This window comes from Herpailurus yagouaroundi, unplaced genomic scaffold, assembly GCF_014898765.1.
Source record: "Herpailurus yagouaroundi ecotype Mexico unplaced genomic scaffold, PumYag 140, whole genome shotgun sequence".
In the NCBI taxonomy this organism is placed as follows: Eukaryota; Metazoa; Chordata; class Mammalia; order Carnivora; family Felidae; genus Herpailurus; species Herpailurus yagouaroundi.
The window spans coordinates 69099207-69126725 of NW_024412395.1; the positions used below are offsets into that span (position 1 = coordinate 69099207).

General features: G+C 36.5%; 1 protein-coding gene across 2 annotated transcripts in view; it reads left to right on the forward strand.

Annotated features, from left to right (window-relative positions):
• WDR75 (WD repeat domain 75) overlaps nt 1-18852 on the forward strand; it is a 31411-nt gene extending 12559 nt beyond the window's left edge. For both annotated transcript variants that reach the window (XM_040475625.1, XM_040475624.1), the window contains 17 exons: nt 394-518; nt 2312-2382; nt 3608-3727; nt 4232-4320; nt 6230-6388; nt 7199-7258; nt 7344-7459; nt 8495-8670; nt 10049-10206; nt 10594-10774; nt 11608-11702; nt 12768-12863; nt 13421-13590; nt 14123-14182; nt 17043-17189; nt 17539-17630; nt 18515-18852. In XM_040475625.1, coding sequence (XP_040331559.1) covers nt 394-518; nt 2312-2382; nt 3608-3727; nt 4232-4320; nt 6230-6388; nt 7199-7258; nt 7344-7459; nt 8495-8670; nt 10049-10206; nt 10594-10774; nt 11608-11702; nt 12768-12863; nt 13421-13590; nt 14123-14182; nt 17043-17189; nt 17539-17630; nt 18515-18719 — 2120 coding nt within the window. In that variant the 3' untranslated portion in view covers nt 18720-18852. The remainder of the gene's footprint in view (nt 1-393; nt 519-2311; nt 2383-3607; nt 3728-4231; nt 4321-6229; nt 6389-7198; nt 7259-7343; nt 7460-8494; nt 8671-10048; nt 10207-10593; nt 10775-11607; nt 11703-12767; nt 12864-13420; nt 13591-14122; nt 14183-17042; nt 17190-17538; nt 17631-18514) is intronic.
• The last annotated feature ends 8667 nt before the right edge of the window (nt 18853-27519 follow it).

The following is a 27519-nucleotide window of genomic DNA, read 5'->3' on the forward strand; positions in this document are numbered from 1 at the left end:
GATTTATCCTATAAATATGTGGCAAGCACATCGCATTTCTGAAAGCTCTCGGCTGGTTTGTTGCCTTTGGCTGCTCAGTTCAGTGATATACTATATCCATTGTAAAGGTCAGCCTAATACTTTGGAAGACAATGCACCAGTAAGCTAAATTGTTTTGTATTTCTATTTAGAGAGAGCATGTATGTATACGAGTTGTGAAATTAGACTGCCATTCAGAACTTGTATATTCAAATGAACAGTCCAGGGTGAAGGTACATTTTGTTCAAGATGGCCTATAATTATTATCTTGGCATCAAATGTATCTAGAATACTAATTAACAGTTTCTTGTGAATAAGTGCACATGTTCATTTTCTCTAGAGAAGCTTTATATTAATATAGCTTCCTTTGGCTAGATGTATTTCAGCTGGTTTCAGTGAAACTGCCAAAATCATCAAGCCAGGAGATAGAAGCGAAGGAGCTCTCCTTTGTTTTGGATTATATAAACCAGTCACCCAAGTGCATTGCCTTTGGAAATGAGGTAAAATTTTAGTTTCCTATTTTGTACATAAAATCTCTTTTCAGCAATGTTTGCTCTGAGCATTTTATATTCCAGTGATTGAATGTTGCCTTGAGTTACAGTATTTTTGGTAGCGAAGAAGTTTGTTCCGTTGCTTTAGCATGTATTTTTGGTATAGAGTTTTTAGGATCCTTAATGTTGTGTATACCTGTTGCTCTTGTAAATCCTCTAATTGTTCAAAAAATACCAATATTTTGGCATTTGTATTCTTTCTTCGCCTGCCTCATGTAAAAGCTACTCAAATCCTTTCATTTTGGACTGTGTCTTTAGAAAATTTGGGGCGCCTGGTTGGCGCAGTCGGTTAAGCGTCCGACTTCAGCCAGGTCACGATCTCGCGGTCCGTGAGTTCGAGCCCCGCGTCAGGCTCTGGGCTGATGGCTCAGAGCCTGGAGCCTGTTTCCCATTCTGTGTCTCCCTCTCTCTCTGAGCCTCCCCCGTTCATGCTCTGTCTCTCTCTATCCCAAAAATAAATAAACGTTGAAAAAAAAAAAAAAATTTAAAAAAAGAAAATTATGTCTTCCTGTCCATAATCAGTGTGCCCAGTATAGAAAATTTGCAAGTTAAAAATAAAGTGGAGAAATTAAATCTTACCAGTGATATTTGGGGAATGTCTTTCTAGACTTTTTCCTAAACATTCATAAAATAATTTTTCTCAAACTGAGTTAGGATCGGAAGACTCTACCTTTTTTTCACCTGACATTGCAGCATGCATGTATACTTAAATGTTCATCAGAAATAATAACTCTGTTATGTTTATACCATGATTTATTTCACCTTTCCCTATTACTAACCACTTTTTTATTTTAAAATCAAGTACCACCAAAAACCCCTAGATGACATTGTGGTGGCATGTTTCTATAATCTAAGTTTATAGCATTATTTTGGCATTGTTCTGAAAAGGTTTAATTTCTTATGGTAGAGAAAACGCTGTAATGTTAAAGACTGACAGTACTGAGCATTGGGAATATATGGAACAAAGATAAACATCTGTCCTTACCATGAGCCAGAAGTTACACTCCTTGGTAGAGAAATGAGAACATGACCATAAAATGACCTGTACAAGAATGATTAGTATTCATAGTAGCTCCAAAGTGGAAACCCTAATGTTTATCAAGAGAATAAATAATTTGTGATATGTATTAATTTATTGGAATTCTGCTTCATAATAATAGAAACGAATGACACAGAAAAGAGCATGAATGAATCTCAAAAGGGTGGTTTTGAACTAGAGTTCAGACACAAAAGTATATACTGCACCATTCTGTTTATATGATGTTCTGGAACAGACAGAGAGGTAAACTGTGGTGATAGAAATCCCTGGTTGCTGGCAGGGGCAGCACCATTGGGAAATGACTAAAAAGAGGAGCAAGGAAGCATTTTTGAGGTAAAGAAAATGTTCTAAATCTTGATTTCTTGATTGTGGTGGTGGTGGTGGTTACATGGATATATACATGTCAGACATTGCATTGTATTGTGTGTAAATTATGCCTTAATGGGAAAATTTCAAGTCATTATTCTTAAAGCTAGAGAGTTTAGTTTTCAGATATAGTACCTAAGTTTGTCTTTTAATTTTCTATGATTATTCTAACAGGAGTATCCTTTCCATAGCTACCTATATCATTTTATATTGATATACTCAATCTGCAAAAAAAAAAAAAAAAATTGTTAATTGTGTTAACTTTTGTGATGAGAACGTTTCTTCTTAAAGAGTGTTGCCTATTTTTGTGAATGTTATCTTCTCTTTGAAATACCAGGGGGAATATGTTGCTGCAGTACGGGACTTTTACTTGTCTGTTTATTTTTTCAAAAAGAAAACAACATCAAGGTAAGAATTCCTTTTTGATCATTTTATTTACTCAAATTTGTTGCAATTTTATTTCATCTTCATACCTGTGATCCAGAGTTGTGTCTAGTTTCCTGTTGCAAGTGATTGTGAAACCACTAGATTTAGAAGTAGAGTTTTTAACACAACAATGCATGTGGTTGAGAGAATCAGTCATTAGTCACAAACACCTAGGGAGCTTTGTCCAGCCAAAACTCCTTGTCCTCTTAGATTCTGGTGTTCATACACGATGTCAAAATTGGATGTAGTTGGAAAAGGCTACCCCAGGTGGTGATGCTTATTGGCCAGTTTTGGGGCTTTGGAGTAAATATAGGCTTTGAGATACCTGGGTTTAAAATAGAGTCAGGGGCGCCTGGGTGGCTCAGTCGGTTAAGCATCTGACTTCAGCTCAGGTCACGATCTCGTGGTCTGTGAGTTCGAGCCCCGCGTCAGGCTCTGGGCTGATGGCTCGGAGCCTGGAGCCTGCTTCCGATTCTGTGTCTCCCACTCTCTCTCTGCCCCTCCCCCGTTCATGCTCTGTCTCTCTCTGTCCCAAAAATAAATAAATGTTAAAAAAAATTTAAAAATAAATTAAAAAAAAATGAGTCAAATTTAGTTTCTGCAATCTCACTGTACCTCAAATTAGCATATATTTAAAATAGGCATAATACCTATCTAACAGAGTTGTAAAGATGAATAAAATAACATATTTAAGGAGACTAGCGCGAAGCACGCATGGTGACTCCTCAAGTGACACTCCCCTCTTCCCTTTTACCCTGTCAGGATTAACATTTGTTTTTCTTTGCAGTATAATAAGGATCCTGATACCTTTGGATACATTAGCCAGTTGTCACAGATATAATTTATTAGGCTTGTTCATACCTAATGTTAAAACTTAGCTTCAATTGACAAGAAATTTGAACAAACTTGGCTCGAGCAAAAGCCACTGAGAAGACTATCTTGGCTTTATTTCAAAGTCAGTGGCCTCTGTAGCCAAGTTATGGTAGAATATTAGTCATGTGAAGTTTATACTGCGTAAGTGTTTGCAAATTCGTGGTTCTTAGACACGGTATATATTTTTTTTAATCCTGTATTTGCATTCAGTGAGTTTTGAGAATTCTCCAGTTTGGTTGATAAGGGACAAACTCCCCCCACCCCCCCCCTTTTTTTTTTAACTACATCACCACTTACCAAGAAACTTTAATAAGGGACACTTTTTTTCTTCTAGGTTTACTTTATCATCATCAAGAAATAAGAAACATGCTAAGAACAATTTCACATGTGTAGCATGTCACCCAAAGGAAGATTGCATAGCAACTGGTCACAAGGATGGCAAAATTCGTCTTTGGTCAGTTGACTCAGTGAAGAGTATGGTGAATGTATATATTATATTAGTCCTGCACAACAGAGCTATCCCTGGGTTCAGGAAAAAGGATAATACCGAAAAGCCATTACTGGTGATAGAGATTAGGCTTTGCTGGTACCCTCTTTCTTGTATTACTGTGCTCTTCATTGCATAGACTTACTATTTTAAAATTTGTAACCTTGAGCTTGTAGGAGGAGTTAATTCCATTTTGTCTCTGATTGCTTTATTGAGGAGAACTTTTTTATCAAGCTTTGAGTGAAAAGGAAAGACTAACAAGAGCATATACCTAATAGGACATCATGATGATCTATTGTTTGTAGAAGTGACTCTGGTTAGAGAAAATGTAATTTTTACAATTGAGACCTACAAGTTTAATAATATAATTTATTATTTTTGGCATATATTATGTGCATTATATTTGGCATGCCATTACTTTCCTGACTTAATGCCTTTGGTGAAAATAACAATTTTGGTTTTCTCCAATAGGAGGAATTTTGATGATGATAAGAAATACACATACACATGTTTACATTGGCACCATGATATGGTTATGGATTTGGCTTTTTCAGTGACAGGTAAGTGCAAAATAATTAAAATAATCTTTTGAAGTATGTGGATCAGTATTCACTGCATTTATAGTTTGAAAGGTGTAGAATTGCCTGCACCAGAGGAATCGTAAACACTCTCTCACCCCTGTGGTTTGAGCTTTTTTCAGCACAATACCATTTATTTTAGGTTTCAGAGCCCATCAGAGTATCAAAGTGTATACCTATGATAAAGTCCTTGTTAACGAAAGAACCTATTTAAATCATATTAGTTGTTTAAAATGTATGTCTGCAAGGTTAAGTGCTTGTTCATAAGAATAGCTGTAGTTTATCAGAGCAAATGATTATGCTAGTGCTTTACATGCACCACCTCATTTAATTCTTAAAGCCATGACATAGGCATTGTCTTTCTCCTTTCGCACGTAAAGGAAGTGAGATTTGTAGTTGAGAACTAACTTGCCTAAGGTCACACAGGTGGTAAGTGGGATTTGGACCTATGTCTCATTCAAAAATTTACGTTTTCAAATATTGGATGAGTTGTAGCTCATTTACACAAACTCTCATGTAGCTAAAATGGAACACAAGGTCTGAATTATTTAAAATTGTGAATGTGAATGAGGCGATCTACTAGGGTGGAATGTGTGTGTGCATATGTATGTCATGTTCCAGGCAGTGTCATTTCTTCTGCCCTTCATCCTCACTTCTATTTTCTTTGCTGTGGGCTCTACCCTAATCTGGGCCAAGACCGGTTGATACTTATTGTCACCGACTTTTCTTGATTTTGTTACCTTGTCCATCTTGTCTGCCACCTCTCACAGCAGTTAGCAGTCACAGCTATCTGTGGTGGCTTTACTTAAGCCTTGGAACATTTAGGATTAGCCTTTTCAGATGGGTCTTGGGGAAGAAGGAGTAGTTCGGCTAGTTGGCACTCAAAGGGAAGAAAAGAATACAGGGCACCCTACCCTGCACCAAGGCTTTGATGTAGGCAGCTAACCTAGGCTTATTAGAGAGTTGAATTCTTGTTTTTATATTATACGCCACGTGACTATTTCTAAGAATAGTTAAAAGGGTATATGGTTGTCAGTAAAATGTCAGCATTGATCCTGTATTTGTATAAGAGAATTAATAGAAAAAGAAAATTAGTTGCCTGTGTAAATGAGCTACAACTTGTAGTTGCTTTGAGAACAGGTTATAAGTTCAGGCAAATATGAACAGTATAAACTGGGCTGGTGCTTTGCACCCAGTCACGCTGTGTGTGAGCACTGAAGTTGCTGAGAAATTTTATCATGGGTGTCGAAGTTTATTTACTTTTTCTACATCTATTAAGATACTCATGATTATTCTCTTTATCCCATAGTAGGAATTGATTACATTTATTTCTCAAGTGTTAAAATAATCTCACATTTTTACAATAAACTCAGCTTTGCAATATATTATCCTCTTAACATATCCTTGGATTCAGCTTGCTGATATTTTTGTTGGGGAATTTTCATCGGTCATGAAATTGGCTTGTAATTTTCTTAAAATTTATTAGTTTTAGTAAAGGGTTATGCTGTTCTTGTAAACAAGTCGAGAAATGTTCTCTTTTTTATTACCTGGAAGAACATAAAATTGGTTTATTTCCTAAATGTTTGGAAAATTTTGTCATTGAAGCTATCTGGCCCTAGATGATGTTTGTTTCATTTATTTTTTCTCATTGGCAGAAGAACTGGTCAGCAACAAACGAGTCAGATATTGTTGGAAAGGAAAATCCTAGGATCAGTGATTATTAAGTGTGTTATCTTAAGTTTATTAAAAGCTAGGAAGACACTTGTTTGCATATCTTTAAAAATAGTGTATTTCTCTAACATGGTAAGGAAATTTTAAACGTTGATTATATTTTTCTTTCGATTTTTCCCCCCAAACACTTCGCTTTTCATTTCTGTGGGTGGATGAAAAGGCACCAGTCTGCTGAGTGGTGGTCGTGAATCTGTCCTTGTAGAGTGGCGCGATGCAACAGAGAAGAATAAGGAGTTCCTCCCCCGTTTAGGAGCTACTATTGAACACATTTCAGTCTCACCAGCAGGGGATTTGTTCTGTACTTCTCACTCTGATAATAGTAAGTCTGAATTTGTTGTGAGGAGATGGGGTTGTATAATGCCTAAATTATAACTCTAGGGATGGAAAATAAGAGATCTAATTAAGAATAGCATAGGATTTAACGAGGATTTGAGGATTTTTTTCTTCCATTCTTCCTGTTTTCTCTACCCCCTTTTTGACTCTGCCACCAGAATCCAACATTTTCAGGATCATTTTTATGAAAATGTAGAGCTAGGTGTATTTGGTTCTTGTTGTACCGCTTCTATTTCGAAACCTTTACATGTGAGATGATGTGGGCATAGAAAGTGAGCATCTGTGCTTTCACAGATGTAATGACATTTTCAAAAAATGCTCATGTGGCCACTCTGCGTTAAGAGTCCTGTGCGTTCTGACGGGGGTGGCGCAGTCTCGTACGCCTCCAAAAACTTTTTGCGCATTCTCTTACTACGGAGCCTAAATGTAGATCTCAGAGCTCACTGCCTCCTTTCCCTTCAAAAAACATAACTGTGAACAATCTATTAGTGCCGTGACTCGTTTCAAGGTAAATTGTGTCTTTTAGGGTAAGTTTCTGAATTAACACTTGATATATTCATATGCACAACTGATAAAACTTAAAGCCTCCAGAAAAACTCCTTCTCCCCAACTCTAGTATTTTAGCTAAATCACAAAATAAATTCTTGACTTTCTAATAATACTCTGAGTAAATTGAACTTACCAGTTGTTTCGTATTCTGGTGTATTTTAGAATGACATAAATTCAATTGATTTTTTTTTCCTTGAAGTTCTGACCAATCTATGATTTTTTATTTATTTATTTTATTTATCCACAGAAATAATAGTCATTCACAGAAACCTTGAGGCTTCCGCAGTAATTCAAGGCCTAGTGAAAGGTATTGTAAAACCCAATGGGTCTGCACATTTTAGAAGTGTGAATATTTGTATGAGTTTAACTGTTATTTGTCACTTCTTTTGCAGACAGTAATATCTTCACCGGTTTGATGGTTGATCCCAGAACTAAAGCTTTGGTTTTAAATGGAAAACCTGGCCATTTGCAGTTTTATTCTCTCCAGCATGATAAGCAGTTGTACAATGTAAGATTTTGATCCATTAATTAGCCTTAAATCTAATGAAAGTTTCCAACAGCATCACTAGGGTCAAGTAACTTATTTAGTAGCTTCTAAAAAAAGACTCTGTGCCTTTGTTTACTTGAACATTATCAGTACTATCTGTGGTTACTTAGTTGAATTGTTTACAGCATGATTCTAATGAGGCCATGGTTGCAAATTAAATCTACATGTAAGTCAGCTCTTATGCTGGCTCCGTATTTTTGTTTCAGACTGCATTCTAACTGTCACACACATCTGTGCCTTTGAGTCGCAAGAATACAGAAATAAGAATATGAGGGTTGTAAAAACAAATATGTCTCTGTGGTAAAGTGTCATAAAATTTTTGGTGTAAAAAGGGATGCTTATTAATCCTGATAAACACAATCCAGACTCCCTACTTCTTTGTGCCCCACGGTACCCTTTATAGATTTAACATAATGGCTATACACTTGATCTGTATCACTCCCCTGCCTTTAAACCCTTTAAAGAAAGGAAATTTATTTCTTTGTACATTTCCAGTACAGTGCCTGGAAATAATAGTTACTTGATCCATATTTAGTAAATAGACAAGGGAATGGGATAAAAGAAACAACCATACATAAAATTCTGTCTACTTATAACGTTGCTGTCTTTCTTCACTTCCTAAAAATTGTAGGTTTTATTTTTGCTCTTCTCATTTTTAATGATACAGAATTTAACCTTGGGGTTTTATGTAAAGCTCTTTGTTTATAGAAACAAGAGACAAGCATTATCAACTAAAGGTTCTGTTGTACCATGTGAATGGGTCAGTCATCACTAAAGTTTAAGGTCATTGGAGAATAATAATAATGCTATTGAACTGGTGCTATATAATGTCCTTAATAATGGCAGTTTTGGTATCCATAACTAATAAATATTTCCTTTTTTTCCTTTAAAAACCTGTTACTATAGATTCTGGAAATTATCTGTAATTCCTTGAAAACTTGAACATGTATGTGTTTACATTAATAAACATTTTGGATTCTTTTTTTAACCCTTCAGTTAGATATTATACAGCAAGAATATATCAATGATTATGGTCTGATCCAAATCGAGCTAACAAAGGCTGCATTTGGCTGCTATGGTAACTGGCTTGCAACAGTGGAACAACGTCAGGAAAAGGAAACAGAGCTTGAATTGCAAATGAAACTGTGGATGTATAATAAGAAAACACAAGGGTAATACTACCTATGTGACTATTTCACAATGGAAGATATTTGACTTTTTATTTTATGGTTTCATTTGTCTTTAAAATGTTTCATTTTGATAAATTTTAGATTTAGTGAAATGAGAGAGATGTTATTCTCCAAATAAAGCTTTCTGCTTTGAGAAAGTATTGGTGTCCTCCAAGTTTTAATGTCCTCTCAATGCATAAATGAAGAAACATGAAAAAGTGACACCGCAAGGACATAGTACCTAATTTCAAGCAGATCCAAAATTAGAACCCAAATTTCTTAGTTCCTTTGCTCTTTCATTAACATTATGCTACCTTCTTCGGAAATAATGGCAGTTGTAGGCAGCAGAAGTGTATTGTAGTATAACGTGCGTGTTTTGATTAGATGGGTTCACTAGTTTCATACGTTGATTATAGTAGCCATTTATCAAGTCCTTGATGTGTGCCAAGAATTAGGCTTAGTGCTTTTGTCCTACCGATCTTCACAGAAAGACTCTAAGATAAGCTTATTTTCTACATTTTACAGGTGAGGAAACAGGCCCGGAGGGATTAATAGATTGTCACTAGTCATGCTTCTTATAACATGGACTTTTAAAAAATCACAAGACAGTTTTCTCCTGATGTTCTTTTTTAAAAAAAATTTTTTTTTTCCAACGTTTTTATTTATTTTTGGGACAGAGAGAGACAGAGCATGAACGGGGGAGGGGCAGAGAGAGAGGGAGACACAGAATCGGAAACAGGCTCCAGGCTCTGAGCCATCAGCCCAGAGCCTGACGCGGGGCTCGAACTCACGGACCGCGAGATCGTGACCTGGCTGAAGTCGGACGCTTAACCGACTGCGCCACCCAGGCGCCCCCTGATGTTCTTTTAAGTACACTGTGCTAGCACAGATTATCTTTCATTCATAGCAGCACCCTGTCAAGCTGGAAACAGGCTTTGAAAAAGTATTTTCTATGACTGTAAATATGGAATACTGACCAGGGAAGTTTGAATAGGTAGTTCTCTTTCTGTATTTTCTTGCCGCAAGTAGGGGCTTTCATAGCCGTTCCATTTTTTGCTTATTCTCTCAAAGGTAGATAGTAAGGCATCTGAGTTCTGTACAGTTTTCTTGCAGAGTTAATACAGTAGGCTCTCACCATAAGTTGACTGTATACATAATCATCTCTATATTGTGTAAGTTACATGAAGACCAAGATAATGTGTTAGAAATCTTTATATCTTGAGGCCATTAGAGATAGAACACTCAGTTGTCTGTCTAGATGATAATTGTCAGTTGCCCATTCCTAAAGATGCTCTTGTAAGATGTACCATAAGAAATTCTTACATCACAGTATGTATCATATTGTTCTGATGTAAAAATAAATTGATTTCCTTTCTGTTAGGTTTGTTCTTAATACAAAGGTTAACATGCCACATGAAGACCACATCACAGCTATCTGTTTCTGTAATGCAGAAAAATTTGAAAACCCCACCTTGGTTACATCTAGTAAAGATGGTCACTTCAAAGTATGGATATTAACAGATGATTCTGATATATACAGTAAGTTAATTAAATAAGGTATATCAATGCATAATTTAAAAAATGTTTTAAAATATTTCTCTTTCATAAATTGTATCCATTCTGGAAGAACATTTTCTACCTTATTTAATGCTGTGGGTCTTGATTAATTAAGTGCTGATTGTTTTTGTTAGGGTACAGTTAAAAAAAAAAAAAAGGCAGTTCCTTCATTGTTCCACTAGAGGGAGATCAGGATCTCCAGGAATGGGCATAAATTTCAAACCAATCAATGCTTTGTAGCATTTCTAAAGTTTCAGGGAGGTGGTTTTTTTGTTGTGCTTCTTTTGTAATCCTTATTGCTTATAACTACCTTAAAGTATTATCTAGCATTTATACCATTTCTGAATTATATGATCTATGTTTTCACAGAAAAAGCCGTTGGCTGGACTTGTGACTTTGTGGGTAGTTATCACAAATACCAAGCAACTAACTGTTGTTTCTCTGAAGATGGCTCTTTACTAGCAGTCAGTTTTGAGGAAATAGTTACAATATGGGATTCAGAGACATGGGAACTTAAATGTACATTCTGTCAACGAGCTGGGAAAATAAGGTAAATAATTTGGGGAGTATATCATTTTTTTTTTCTTTAACTTAAATGGGTCTTTCCACATAAACATTATTGGTAATTTATGCTTCTGCTAAAGGTAGTCTGTGGGTCAGTGAGAGTCAGCAGCAAACCAAAGTGGTGGGAAGCTAAAAATTCTGGGTATGTGAACCATTTGCTGTGATTTTACCCCTTTCTGAAATCCAGATTAACATTTAACTCTTGACCTACAGAAATTTTTTCTTTATAATAAATGCTTTTCATGGTTGTGCTACATAATGGAAGCTGATAACCCTCAGTGGATCCAAACAATGCTTATCTTCTGTTTTCCCATAAGAAACAATGTCGTACTGAAACTTTGTTGCATCTAAGAAGGGCAGAAGAAAAAGCATCAGTTATCTGCGATTTTACTTCAGGCAACTGGCATTTGAGGACAGACTTGCAGATGGCTAACAAAATAGTTATTAATTCCCAACATATTTTGCTTTGTAAAACGTCCTTCAGAATTCATATTGTTTCTTCCTCTACATTAAACAAGCATAAAAAAAGGTTTTGTTAAATACCTTTGTACATTTCACATGTTGTCTATAGTATGTGTCAATTATACTGTGCAGCATATTAGAGAAAAAAATTGATCATAAACCTGTTTGTAAAGAAACAAAAGAGCTAAGTAAACCTTTCCTTTTGCTCTCTTTAGCCCCTTTTTTCTGCAGGATAGTTGTAAACAAAAATATGTGTCTATCTAAAATTCTGCATTGTGTAAAATTATACTAGAAGTCTGCAATCCCAAACTTGGTGTGGTGGAACTGACAGATAACTTCCTTGTGGTTTTAATATAGGCACCTTTGCTTTGGGAGATTGACTTGTTCAAAGTATCTTCTTGGTGCTACTGAAAATGGCATTCTTTGCTGTTGGAATCTGCTCAGTTGTGCATGTAAGATCTTGTTTTACTATAAAGTGATTTGGCAAAGCATATAATAAGTGGCCATCAAACTTCGGCATTTTAGGACTTCTGGGTCGTATCTTCGTGTCTCTATCCAGAGAGTATATAATTTGTCACATGTCATGTGATATCACCAAATTTTGGAGGGCTAGGCCTATAATAGACATACATTATTTATAAACTGCCTAGTTGGCCATAAATTGATTTCCATTATCCTGGCCTTTCTCTACTATGTATAATTTTCTGTTGCCTTCCATGATATCTGTCCTCATAACAATTTGAGGAATGTTTCTGCTAATTTGTAATGTGCATTATCCCTGACAGTATCCCTGACAGCTTTAATTTGTACCCTTTCACAAGCCTCCTAGTAAGTGTGGACTTACTTATTTTTACTCATTTCATTCATTGGTATTTTACTCAGTTGAGTATGTTTGGAAGGCATGGTGGTTGCTTAGTAATGAGCATATGTGATAGTCTCTTTTTATATTCTCTACAGTGATTCTGGTTAACATTTTGCCCACGTTTAGCAGCTATGGTAAAGCACTGAAATAATAACCATGTCATAGTATGTGGAAGGAGTACTTTGTTTTTCCACTTCCTGCCCCTAGCTTTAGTGCAGCCTTCCACAGACATTTTCAGTTTGTTTCCATGTGTTATTTGGAAATACAAAATCCCTCTTCTTAAGAATAATAGAATTGAGGGACGCCTGGGTGGCGCAGTCGGTTAAGCGTCCGACTTCAGCCAGGTCACGATCTCACGGTCCGTGAGTTCGAGCCCCGCGTCGGGCTCTGGGCTGATGGCTCGGAGCCTGGAGCCTGTTTCCGATTCTGTGTCTCCCTCTCTCTCTGCCCCTCCCCCGTTCATGCTCTGTCTCTCTCTGTCCCCAAAAATAAATAAACGTTGAAAAAAAAAAAAATTAAAAAAAAAAAAAAAAAGAATAATAGAATTGATTGTCCCAGTAAAAATTGAGTATGTACTTTAAATAACAGGCTTAAAAAAAGCTTTTGGTAAATCTCAGAAGTAAATTGCTCTTTTTCTGCTCCCCCCCTTCCCCAGTGGAATGGAGTGCAAAATTAAATGTTAGAGTTATGGAACCTGATCCTAATTCAGAGAATATTGCTGCAATCTCTCGGTCCTCAGTGGGTTCAGACTGTAAGTACACACCATACTTTGATAACACGAGTAAATCTCTTACCAAAATTTTCTTTTTAACGTCTTTAATATAATTTGAGTTAGACTTGCCTTTAAATCCAATGTTTGTTTTAGGCCATTTGGCCTGAGGTGTGCTATTGCCCTTTCTTGAGTTAAAGTTTCTTGAGTTAAAGTTTCTTGATTTTGTCCCTCTGAAGCATTTCAGGAAGCTTTAATCATTCTTCCTCTATCCTCTTGAAACACTTCTACAGATCCCTATTCTAGTACCTACAACAAAACAGTGCAATAATATCTTGGTGTCTGCCTTCTGCAGTAGGACCTGGTCTCTGGAACGGGGATTCTTCTTCCTCTTTTTTTATCTTCATATCCTCATTCCTAACCTTCTTGGCACGTAGCAGGCACCCAGTAGATATTTGTTGAATCAGAGCCTAAAATAATCATGACCTGGGCCATTTACTCAATGGGGTAAGTCCCAGGATTAGTGTGATCTGCCAACCTGAGGCTGGAACTGACCTTTGCCGGCAAAATGTTATTGTCTGTTTGTTTTTTCCCTCTAGTGTTTGTATTTAAACCTAGTGAGCCAAGGCCATTGTATATTCAAAAGAATATCTCCAGAGAGGAAGTCCAGTGGGGAGTGTTTGTTCCACGAGATGTCCCTGAATCATTCACCTCAGAAGCTTACCAATGGCTGAACAGATCCCAGTTTTACTTCCTAACAAAATCACAGGTAACCATCCCACCTCAAAAAGGGAACCACTTTATATATATAATTTTCATCTGATTTGATATTTGAGAGTAATAGCCCATAACTGGTGGAACAGTTTCATTAAAAGATTACTTCCCAAAAGAAGGAATCCATTATGCTTCACACAGCAGTCTTATTAGTGTAAGTATATTAGCACCACTTTACCCTGTACCTTTGAGATTCTTCTAAGTAGTGTCTGTATTATCTCCATGACTGTGGAAAGGCAGAAGACAACTAAAATCCTTTGAATGGTAGCTATTAGTGTGGTTGATATATATATTTTTTAAATACAAGTGTGGCTTCTGGTTGATCCATCAGTTGAATTCTATTTCATTACTAGTCAGTTCTTAAATAAGATTTCTCAGAACAATCTTAACTGTCACAGCAGTTTGTCACTAAATATGTTTGAAGTTTTCTATTTGGGCAGATAAACATATCAAGATGAAATATTGACCTCATTTTTTAACTCTACAACAAATTTTTTTTAGCTTTTGCATCATTAATCTCTTTTCAGAGTTTATTGACATTCAGTACAAAGTCTCCAGAAGAGAAACTCACACCAACAAGCAAACAGGTATGTTTTAGCCACTAATGGTGCAGACTACATTGCCTCCCTACACAGATAACCTTATCTGTTTGAATTCAGCTATGAGAAGAATGTTTCACCTGCCCTAATGTGGAATTAAACATATACTTGTAAGCTACTTGGCCTCTTTTGAGATTATATTTACTTTACAAATTAAAACTACGTTTTAGAAATATCAAAAATATATGCTTGTGATTTAAAGAGTCAAATAGCTATACAAGACTCTCAGGAAAACTTGTTAACATCACTGCCATCACCCACAAAGATCATCACTTTCTACTCTTCTAGCTGGAGTTTTTCTTTGCCTCTCTATTCTCTAAGAAACATGTCTATGTTACTAATTCTTTATTTTTCAGATTAAGTTATTATCTCTTAACTGATCAAGTTGTTACTCTTTTTCACACCACCACTTCCCTCATGTACATAACATACACACCTTTCCTGTTCCCCACTTTTCTCAGTATAGACACATCAGGTCAGTATTCATTATAACCAATAGCAGTTCACAGCTGAGTCATGTAGTAACCAACAGATTATTTTTCTTTTATTTGCAACTTTGTTTTCTCTAGGGTTAATGATTATCTTCTTATTTGTATAGTTTTCTATTTGCTCAAGTTGTATAAATATTCTCTCAGAATTTTCAGATATATTAAGTATTCTTTCAAATCTTGAGTATTTCCCAGGAGCCTGTGATTTGCTTCAGTCTGGACTGATTGCTCTATAAACTTATAAACTTGCTACACAGTAGTTGTCATAGGATCTACATTCACCATCATTTGGGGAATCATTTTACCTCTAGTAGATCTTACAGCTTTCCCCTTTGGTCACCCCGTTGCTTTGATGAAGCACATTCTGTTAGTGCGTGGGAGGCAAATTTAAGACCTTGGATGTTTGGGAATGTTTCTGTTCTCTCCCACTTGAGTGGTTGGTTGAGTTATAAAGTAATAGGTTGAAAATCATTTTCTCTTAGAGCTTTGGCGGTATTGTCCTATTTTATAGCTTTGGGTGTTACTGGAAGTCTAATACCATTCTTATTCCTATTCCTTTGTCTGTAAACTAGCTTTGTTTTCCTCTGAAAACTCCTTGAATTTGTTCAACAATTTATTGTTGAATATCTATAGGCCAGGAACTGTTCTAGATGATTGGAGTACACCAGTAAGCAAAACACTCAAGTCTCTAAACTTAATGGTGTTTACACTCTAGCAGCAAGATACAACAAGCATGAAATAAGTAAAATATGTAGTACTTTAAGAAGTGGTAAGAGGGTGCTGGGGTGGCTCAGTCAGTTTGGTGTCCAACTCTTGATTCCAGCTCAGCTTATGGTCCCAGGGTCGTGGGATCGAGCCCCACATCAGGCTCTCCTCTGAACATGGAGCCTACTTAAGAGTCTCTTTCTCTCTCTCTACCTCTCCCCCCCGCCATTAAAAAAAGCGATAATTATGGATGGAGGAAAAGAGGAAATGGGTGTGGGGTGCAGCTTGCCATTTTATGTAGGGCAAAGTAGGGCTTGATGAATAAGAGACTTTGGCTTTTCCTCCAAGTAAAATGTGGAACCCCGTGGAGAGTTCTGTTTTTTTTGATGTTTTTTATTTTTGAGAGAGAGAACCTTGGAGAGAGAGGGAGACAAGAGATCCAAAGCTGGATCTGCACTGTTCGCGCAGTTTGATGCAGAACTCAAACTCCTGAACCTTGAGATCATGACCTGAGCAAAGTCAGATTCTTAACCAACAGAGCCACTCAGGTTCCCCGCCCCTTCAAGAGTTTTAATCCAAGAAATGACTAAGAAAGAATTCCTTCTTTGCCTTCAATTTGTCTATTTGTTACTTAGTGCTGGACCTTCTCGAATGGTGCTTTAATATTCTTATTTTTTTACCTGTTTTCTTTCTACTTTCAGGGAGATTGCTTCATCTTTATCATCTTATCTGCTTTTTTCTCTTTCGCATACTCCCACATCCTTCATATGTGTGTTTTCCATCTGTTTTGGTGTCTTTCATTTCAGAGGTTTTCATCAGAGTCTGATGATTTCTTGGCTGTTTTTATTTAAAAGTGATCAAAAAAGTCATTTGGAAGGTCTTTGCCTAAGTAGAACTTCTCTGCTGGCCTCCGCCATCTGGCTATTTTTGAGAAAGTCTCGAAAGTCATTATTTTTAGGTCATTTTATGATTGCCCAGATAAAATTCTTCTAAGTTCTTGCCTAGAGGATATCAACCTGGAAGCACATTCTGTGAAGTACAACTGCCTGCAGCTGTGATGACACTGCCACCAGCCCCCACCAGGCAGTTCAGTTTAAAGTCACACTTTTGTTCCACTCTCCCAAGAATGTACTTCCAGCCCTCTGCTGGGGCTCAAAAGAAGATCTAGGAATCTGAGTCCTCTCTAAGCAGACATTCAGCCTGGCTCCCTGGTTATTTGTTAGCACCAATTCCTGGGCCTTTGCAGGATTCCACAATATAAATCAGAATGCTTCCCAGCCAGCTTAGGATTCTTTCTCAGGTCTACTAAATTACTTATCACTCTTGAACCTGCTTTCCACCTTCCAACATGTTATTTACCCATTTTCTTTCTCCTGTGGGTTTATGTCCTTTTGAAAACCCATTTGCTGTCATTTGTCATTGGGGGAGAAGCAGTGGTATGTATTTTGTTCTGTCAAGTGTCCACTGTTAGCTTTTCCCATAGTAAGTGGGCTGCTAGACCTCAGTTGCTTTACCTATAAAGTGTAAGAATCATGCTAGATAGTTTTTAAAGTTCTTTCCATCCTTGACATTTTACGACTCTGTAGTACTTTTTTATGGAGTCAAAGGCAATTCTTTTTATTGAAGAAATTTCCCTTTGTCTTAAATCTTTATAGCTACTAGCAGAAGAAAGTCTTCCAACAACCCCATTTTATTTCATATTGGGAAAGCACAGGGAACAGCAGGATGAAAAAATAAATGAAGCTTTCGAGAGTGAACTGGTACAACTACCCTTAACAGAAAATATACCTGCGATTAGTGAGGTAAGTGATTCACAACATGAAACAGATTAAATACATTAAAGCACCTTATAGTTTTTATACAGTTTATAACATATAACATATAACATATAACATATAACATAATTTTTGAATAATTATTTGTATACTGTGCAGTTTTAATACCTAAACCAAATAACATAAATTTGCAATTCCAGATTATTGTGGTCTGACCTGACAGGAGGGGAGAGATTATTGTTCGCTTAAGTATAGGAAGGCAGGAATAAATTTTTTTTTTGGTTTGGTTTTTCTGTGGAGAAACCCTGTTACATTCAGCTGGTGGCATTAAATCATTTTAAATGAAACTCTATTTTTCTTGTTTTTTTTACTCTAGCTTCTTCATACTCCAGCCCATGTATTGCCATCTGCTTCCTTCCTGTGCTCCAAGTTTGTAAGCTCATTGCTGCTGTCTAAGGAGACCAAGAGGTAAAGCAGTTTTTAAAATATGTTTAGATATTGTTTTGGGAAACAAAATGGTTATGTTAGCCTTTATTAGAATGTTCTTTCACTTTGAGGCTTCAACATGTGTGGGTTAGGACACTGACCTGCACAGTCAAAATCTGTTTGTAACTTTTGACTCCTATAAAACTAACTACTAATGCCTACTGGTGCTTGGAAGTCTTACCAATAACAGTCAATTAACACACATTTTATGTGTTGTATACTGTATTCTTACAGTAAGATAAGCCAGAGAAAAGAAATTAGGAAAATCATAAGAGAGAATACATTTGCAGTATTGTACTGATTAAAAAAAAAAATCCATGTGTAAATGGATCTGCAGTCTAAACCCATGTTGTCCAAGGGTCAACTGTATTTCTCTTTATTTAAGCTTTAACATGTAGTTAAAGGATATATGACGATTAAGCCAAGTAAATAAAATACATTGAAAATAATTTTCAGGAAGACCTCATGTGTGTACGATTTAAGGATTTGATCTATGATTAAAAATTACACACCTGTTTTTTATAATAACCCATAATTTATTAAAAAAAATTTTCATGTTTGTTTGAAAGAGAGCAGGGGAGGCATAGAGAGAGAGAACCCCGAGCAGGCTATGTGCTGTCAGTGTAGAACCCAACATGGTGCTCAGTCTCTGAACCGTGAGATCATGACCTAAGCCCAAGAGTCAGATGCTTAACTAAGTGAGCCACCCAGGTGCCCTAACCCATCATTTTTAAAGTGCACTTAATAAGGTTTTTCTTTTACCTTCCCTGTATGGTTATATTTCTACATAGGTATCTTAAATTAGAAACTTATTGTTTAGTTAGAAAAATGTTTAAATTGTTTGTTTTATTCTGTTGTAACGAAAGTGGTGAAGAAATTCCTGAAGATGTAGATATGGAAGAAGGAAAAGAAAGTGATGATTCAGATGAAGAAAATGATTTTACTGAAAAGATCCAGGATACAAATAACACAGACTTGGAAGAAGACCTTCTACATCAGTTGTCAAAATCTGAAGAAAAAGAACTAAGAAAATTCAGGAAAGTAGACTACAGCTGGATAACTGTCCTTTGAGCCTTGGAGGTGGGGGAAGGTTCTTGCACTTTGTGTTTTTTTATTGTACATTGATACTCCAAAAACATCTAATGTTATTTCTCTTCTTAAAATATTAAATATGAACAGGATTTACTTTTTAAATAACTGGTAATTCAAAGCTGTCTTTGCATCATTCTTAATGTTCCTGGGTGCATTCACATAGACACCATCTCCTTTTTATTTTGAGTAACATCAGCCTTAAAAAAAGCTAGTTTTCTCACAGGTGATTATAGCATTTGTCCTCTTATTTGCAATTTGGAGATATAAATAGTCGAAAATCAAAAGATTTTGTTGATGATACTATTGTTAAATTTAACATCAAAACTCATTTGATAACCAAATAGGACCTGAACACATGTGATGTTTCTGTAGTCCTGCTTCATACCTTTTGGTGTATTTCTCATAGAGAAATGTGGAGCAATTATTTGATTATGTGGTGTTCCACAGACCCCACTAAGGGTATTAAATAATATGGGCTTCCTACAATCTGAAAAATTCTAAATTCAAATCATTTGGCTCTGAGCCTTTTGACTAAAAGCTTATCTACTCACAATTTTTAGGAAAGCCTTGGAAAATAAGAGCTGATATTACTTTGTCAGTGTTTTGGCTATGTGTACTGAGTCAAAGAACAACTACCTTTTTTCTGTTTTGTTTTTTTTTTTTTAGTGTTTGTTTATTCTTGCGAGAGAGACAGAGCATGAGCGGGAGAGGGGCAGAGAGAGAGAGGAAAACACAGAATCCAAAGCAGGCCCCAGGCTCTGAGCTGTCAGCACAGAGCCTGACGTGGGGCTCAAATTCACAAACCGTGAAATCATGACCTGAAGTCAGACGCTTAGCCAACTGAGCCACCCAGGTGCCCTAAGAACAACTACTTTTTAACCAAAAGTCCCACTGCTAATAGAGGAGAATGCAAGTCTCTGTTTTATATTAAAGTACTGAAGTGGCTACTTCCTAACCATTTAGCATTTGGAGTTTTCCCAGTCTATCCCTATTAAATTGACATTAAAAAATTAACACACAAAAACAGTAAAATACACAGCTCTCCAGTCCAAGACCATGACATAGGATGACCCGGAACTCCACTTCTCCACAGACACACCAAATCTATACATATTTCTGGTGCAACTCCTAAGGACTAACTGAACAGCTTCTGCACAACAAAAGATAAACCACATACACAACAGCCAAAGAGACAGAGACACAGTAATGGAGAGAACATCTACTCCCCACACTGCAAACTGCAGTGGAGGAATAGTACTGAGGAATTGCATGCAAACAGTTTTGTCTGCCCTGGAGCACAGGAAAAAAGCCATGGTTTAAAAGAGCAACTAGAATAGAAAGTGTTCAGCCCTAGAACTCTGTCAACCAGTAGGAGAGCTGCTGCCCTCACTCCAAGTGAGGGCTTGGTGAGTGTCATGGTTTATATTCTCCCTCCATATTGATAGCATGGATGGGAGCAAGGTCAGAGCACCCTAACCAGCTTAGCACTTTAATGAGTCCCAGATCCATAGCCCCCATCACCTCCAGTTATCCCACCAAGGTGGCCCCAGTGTGATACTGAATACCCCTGGTTAGTACTCCTGTAGCTGCAGGCATCTTGCCAAGGTGACACAGGTACAAAGTACTTGGAACACTCCAGGCCCAGCCATCCCACCAGGGCATCCCCAGCCCATGCCAAAGTCAACAGGCATTCACAGTTTACACAAAAGATGACCATACACAGGACCATTGCTTCAAGTTTAGAAGTAGCTGATCCACTTAATTCATAGAAACAAACACAAAATGAAGCAAAATGAGACAGTGGAATATCCAAATGAAAGAACAAGATGAAACCTCAGAGAAGTGAAATAGTGATAGGCAATAATCTGATAGAATTTGAAGTAATGATCATAAAGATGCTCACCAGACTGGAGAGAAGAGTGGAAGAACTCAGAACTTCAACAAAGAGAAAATCCAGAAAACCAATTTGATTTGAATGCATTAACTAAAATGAAAAATAGATGGAATTAACAGATTAGCAAATGCAGAACAGATCAGCCATCTGGAAGACAGGCTAATGGAAAGCACTCAAGCTAAACAGGAAAAAAAAATTACAAAATGAGGATAGGTTAAGGAACATGTTGGACAACATCAAACCTAAAACATTCACATTCTTGGGGGCCCCAGAAGAAAAAGAGAAAACTTATTTGAAGAAACAATAGCTGAAAACTCCCTAACCTGAAGAAGTCTGGTTCAGGAAGCACAAAGAGTTCCAAATAAAATGAATCCAAAGAGGTCCATACCAAGACACATAATTAAAATGTGAAAGATTAAAACAGAATTTTAAAAGCAGTGAGAGAGAAGCAAATAGTTAAGTACAAGGGAAACCCCATAAGGATAAAAGCTGATTTTTCAGAAACTGCAGCTCAGAAGGGAGTGGCATGCCATAATTAAAGTGCTGAAAGGGAAAAAAAAACCTATAACCAAGTATACTCTACCTAGGGAGGCTATTCAAAATAGGAGAGGTGTAAAAAACAAAATTCTAGTAAAAGTTCAAGGAATTCATCACCACTAAACAGGCCTTAAATGTTAAGGGGTGCCTGCATAGCTAAGTGACTCTTGATTTTGGCTCAGGTCATGATCTCACAGCCATAAGGTCAGGCTCTGCGCTGAGCATGGAGTCTGCTTGGGATTCTCTCTGCCCCTCTCCTGCTCACACATGCACTCTCTCAAAATAAATATTTTTTTAAATGTTAAAGGGACTCCTTTAAGTGAAAAAGAACATAATTAGAAATAGGAAAATCAGGAATAAAGATATAAAATATACATAAAACATGAAGTAAAAATGTTCTTCTAGAATGTGTTCGAACTTAAGTGATTATCAACTTAATGTAGACTGCTATATATTTAGGATGTTTTAGATGAACCTCATAGTAACCACAAACCCAAAACCTGTAATAGACACAAAAAAGTAGAACGCCAACCATAACACTAAAAATCAATCACAAGGAAACAAGCAGGAGAAGAAAGGAAGAAGTACTAAGAAAACCAGAAAACAACAATGACAATAAGTACATACCTATTAATTACTTTAAATGGTCTAAATTTGTCAATCGAAATACAGGGTTGGGGTGGGGGGACGTATTTATGTGTTACCTGCAAGAGACTTCTATCAAACCTAAGGATATACACAGACCAAAAGTGAATAGGTAGAAAAGTACTTCATGCAAATGGAAATAAAAAAATAAAACTGGGGTAGCAATATTTATATCGGACAAAGTAGACTTTAAAACAAAGACTATGACAAGAGACAAGGACATTACCTAATGATAAAAGGATCAATCCAACAAAAGATACAACACTTGTAAATATGCACCCAACACTGGAGCAACTAAATACATAAAGCAAATAACAGACATAAATGGAGAAATTGACAGCAATAAAAGAGTAGGGAATATTAACACCCCAGTTACATCAATGGATAGTTCATCCAGGCAGAAAATCAATAAGGAAATGGTGTCTTTGAACATGTTAGACCAAATGGATATAACAGATACGTACAGAACATACCATCCAAAAACATCAGAACATTTTTTAATTTTTTTTTTAACGTGTATTTTTGAGACAGAGACAGAACATGAATGGGGGAGGGTCAGAGAGAGAGGGAGACACAGACTCTGAAACAGGCTCCAGGCTCTGAGCAGTCAGCACAGAGACTGACACGGGGCTTGAACTCACAGACCGCGAGATCATGACCTGAGCGGAAGTCGGACGCTTAACTGAGCCACCCAGGCGCCCCAGAACATATTATTTTCAAGTGCACTTAGAACATTCTCCAGGATAGTTCACATGTTAGGCCACAAAACAACACTTTAATCAATTTAAGTTTGGAGTCCTGTAACACACCTTTTCCAACCACAATGGTAAACTAAAAATCCTCCCCCCGCCAAAAAAAAAAAAAAAAAAAAAAAAAAAACTAAAAAACACACATGGAAGCTAAACACATTTCTAAATAACCAATGGATTAATGAGGAAATCAGAAAGTACAAGGGAGGCAAGTGAAAATTAAAACAACTGTCCAAAATCCTTGGGACACAGTGAAAGTTCGAAGGGAAATTTACAGCAATACAGACCTACCTCAAAAAAAAAAATCTCAATCTATCCTTATACCTAAAGGAAGTAGAAAAAGTGTAGTAGAAAACAGGAAATAATGATCAAAGCAGAAATACATGAAATACAACAAAATAGAAAATACCAATGAAACCAAGAGCTGATTCAGAATATAAAATTGATAAACCTTTAACCAGACTCCTCAAGAAAAAAAGAGGACACAAAATCCGAAACAAAAAAGATAACCACCAACACCACAAAAATACAAAGGATTATAAGAGACTACTGTGAAAAGTTATATGCCAATAAATCAGACAATCTAGAAGAAATGAATTCCTAGAACCAATTTTCCAAAATTGAATCAGGAAGAAATAGAAAACCTGAAACCTAATTACTAGTTACAAATTGAATTTGTAACCAGAAAGCTTCCAAAAAAGTCCAGCGTTCCAAAATGAATTCTACCAAGCATTTAAAGAGCAGTTAACGTCTATTCTCAAACCATTCCAAAGAGAAGAGGAAAGAAAGATTCCAGAATAATTCTCCAAGGTCATCATTATCCTGATACCAAAACCAGACAAAGACATTACAAAAAGAAAGCTACACACCAACATCTCTGATGAACATAGTTGCAGAAATTCTCAAAATATTAGCAAACTTGATTTAAAATGCATTAAGAGTATTCACCACAATTGAGTTTATGGCCGATGTAAGGAAAATTCAGTATTCACAAATCAATCAGTGGGATACACCACATTATCAAAATGAAGGATAAAAATATCTCCATAGTTGCAGAAAAAGTATTTGACAAAATTCAACATCCATTCATAAAATATCTCAACAAAGTGGGTATGGAGGGAATATACCTAAACATAATTAAGGCCATATATGGAAAACAGTGAAGATCATACTCTAGTGAAAAACAGCTTTTTTCCTAAGAACAGGAATAAGACAAGGATGTCCACTCTCACCACTTTTATTCAACATTGTATTAGAAGTCCTAGCCACAACAACCAGACAAGAAAAAGAAAAGGCATTCAAATGGGTAAGGAAGAGGTTAAACTATCACTATTTGCAGATGACACAGTACTATGCATAGAACCTAAAGACTCCACCACAAAACTTTTAGAAATAATAAATGAATTTATTAATGTTGCAGGATAAAAAATACACATATATCAACTGTGTTTTATACACTACCAATAAAGTAGCAGAAAGAACTTGAGAAAACAATCCCATTTACAGTTGCACCAAAAATAATAAAATTCCTAGGAATAAACTAACCAAGGAGGTGAAAGACCTGTACTCTGAAAACTATAAAACACTTATGAAAGAGATTGAAGACAACACAAATAAATGGAAAGACATTCCATGCACATGGAATAGCAGAATATTAAAATGTGCACGCTATCCAAAGCAATCTACAGATTTAATCCAGTCCCTATCAAAGTTACCAACAGCATTTTTCACAGAATTTGACTAAATGATAAGATTTATATGGAAGCTCAAGAGACCCCAAATAGCCAAAACAATCTTGAAAAAGAACACATGGAGGTATCACATTCCCAGATTTCAAGATATACTACAAAGCTGTAATAATCAAAACAATATGGAACTGGCACAAAAATAAGACACATAGATCAATGGAACAGAGTAGAGAGCCCGGAAAAAAAAAACCCATGCTTATATGGCCAATTAATCTATAACAAAGGAGGCAAGAATATACATATTGTTGCCAGAGGGAAGGAGGTTGGGGGAATGGGTGAAATGGGTGAAGGGGAGTGGGAGATACATGCTTTTAGTTATAGAATAAGTCATGATGAGGATAAAAGGTGCCACTTAGGGAATATAATCACTGATACTGTAAGGTTTGTATGGTGACAGATGATTGCTTATGGTGAGCATAAGGTAATGTATAGAGTTGTCACATCACCATGTTATTCCCTTGAAACTAATGTAGCATTATGTGTCGTCAGAACAGTCAAGTAGACAAATTATAAGAGCACATTTCGAAGAATGTTAACAGAATTGCTATAAATGGCTTTTTAGTGTGTTTGAATCAGTATCCAAGTAAGGCCTATACAGTTTTTTTAACTAACAGCTAGACTGAGATATAACTCATACACTATACAACTTATTTAAAGTGTACATTCGGGAGTTTTTTAGAATATTCACAGGGTTGTACACCATCACCACAATTTCAGAACAGTTTCATCATCCCAAAACTCGGTACATTAGCAATCACTTCCCATTTCTCCCAACCTACCCGACCCCACACCCTTGGCAACCATTAATACTTCTGTGTTTATAGACTTGTATATCTGGACATTTCATATAAATGGAATCCTATCATATATGTGGTCTTTCTTGGCTGATTTCTTCCACTTAGCATTCATGCCATAGCATTTTTTTCATTTTTTTCATTTTTCATTTTTCATTTTTTTCATTTCACCTGGGTATATACCCAAGGGTGGAATTGCTAGGTTACTCGGTAAGCCTGTGTTTAACTTTTTGAAGAATCACAAGACTCACAAATCTATTTTATTTTATTTACATTCTGTGGAGCATTCATTCTTCCATAATCTAGTCCATTGAATTTAGGTCCATTTGCAGGGTTAATTTTGAGGTCAGATTTTGAGGTTTATTCTGATCCCAGGAGGATTCTTTTTAGCTGTCTCTTTTCCTGATTCTCGTAAACTATTTGGTTTATGTTTTAGTTTATTGCACTCATGGAGCTACTTACAAGCCCTCTTTTAATTGTGTACCACCAAAATCTCCATTGTTTGCAGGGACACCCTTAGACTTGAACTTTACTCAAATAATGTCAGAGCTCTCTATTCTTATGGACTGCCTTTTGTAGACACAATGGCCTCTTCTCTCATAGTGACACCCTGCTTTACAAACTGGGAGAGACAATAACCTTGACTTTGCTTATCTCTGGAACCTGCCCAAAGCAAGCTGGGGTAAAGATGACCAGGATTCCAGGATTCTCAGCCTGCTCTCCAGCCTAGGGAATGGGACATATTGGCATAGTTACAAATAAATTTATTATTTTGCTATATTCAGACACTAACATGGTACTTCCAAGTTTAAGAAATACTTATTTTTGCAGTTATATATAAAAGATTCCAGAGTTTCAAATCAAATAAAGTAAATTTGGAACACGTATTTTAAAAATAATGATTATACAATCTGAATAGTTGGTTTGTAAGTGTGGATTTCATTACTTTTTCTAAAAAGTTGATCACTCTAACACTAAAACATGACAACACTGTTGTGAATAATTATTCTAATTAATCCTCCTCTAATATTAAAAAAAGAAGTTTATTTTTCCAAGGCATTTCTACAAATAAAAAGGAAAATGGCCACTCTAGTCATTAAAATCTGGACCTACCCAGCAGATTTATAGTTCTGGCCCTTAGGGTTTTTTTTCCCCCCACACAGAAAACTAGTGAACTGATAAAGTGAACTGATATAAAGATTATTCACATTCTCTCCTCCCTCATTGTATCTAATTTATCTGTCCAGCATGAACCCATTACTTGGTGCTTTCATGAGAGCAGGAAGTAGACAATCTACACCCCACTGTGGGATGGACAACATGTTAACCACTTACTACATGCCACGCATTTCACACACATCACACTTTCTCCACGACAACTCCATATGTCAGGTAGTCACCCCAATTTGACAAATGAGGAAACTGACTCCAAAGACAGGAAGTAAGTTGTATCTAAATCACTGGCCTCTCAAGAAGTGGAGCAAAGACACAAACCCTTCCCCATCAAATCCCAAATCCTGTGCTCTTTCTAGAACAGTACATTGTGTCCCAGACACTTAAGACAGCTAGTTAGCATTACAAATGAATCTGTAACTTTGGAGGAATTGTGATAAGAAACCAACAGAATAGAGAGTTCAGATTTAGACTGTCCTAGCCCCAGACAAGAAGTAGCTAGCTTGCTTTGTGACCTGGCTGAAGTCCTTTAATCTGAACTTTAGCTTCCTCATCTGTAAAATGAAGCACTCCCTCCCTATACAAATGGTTTTGATTATCTGACTAGTGCTATTATGTTCCAAATATAGGAAAAGTATGTAAAATTTAGATATTGTATCACACAAGGTACTTGATTATATGCAAATTTTTAACGAAAAGTCTAAGCTAACTGAACACCTACATATTAATTAGAATAAGCTCATTGTTTTTTGATTTTTTTAAATGTTTGCTTACTTTTGAGAGAGAGACAGAGATGGAGCGTGAGCATGGGAGAGGCAGAGAGAGATAGAGACAGAATCTGAAGCGGGCTCCAGGCTCTGAGCTGTCAGCACAGAGCCTGACACGGGGCTTCAGCGCACAAACCATGAGACCATGACCCGAGCCTAGGTCGGATACTTAACCAACTGAGCCCCCCAGGCACCCTAGAATAAGCTCATTGTTATTGTGCTGGAACGATGTTCCTCTTTGTTGTTGTTTTCCTTCTCATAGACTAGCAACCAGTAAAGAAACTATAAAATACGTTATAATGTTGTACTAATGTGTCTTAAATAATTCCAGTTCTTTGTACTATGACTATAATGGAGTCTTTAACAGAAAGAAACCTATTATGTTAAGCATAACCATTTGGTTAAAATTAACTAAGGCACTGATTTTTCTATGAGGCTGCTTTATCTGAACTATAACTTCTGAAAATTGTGC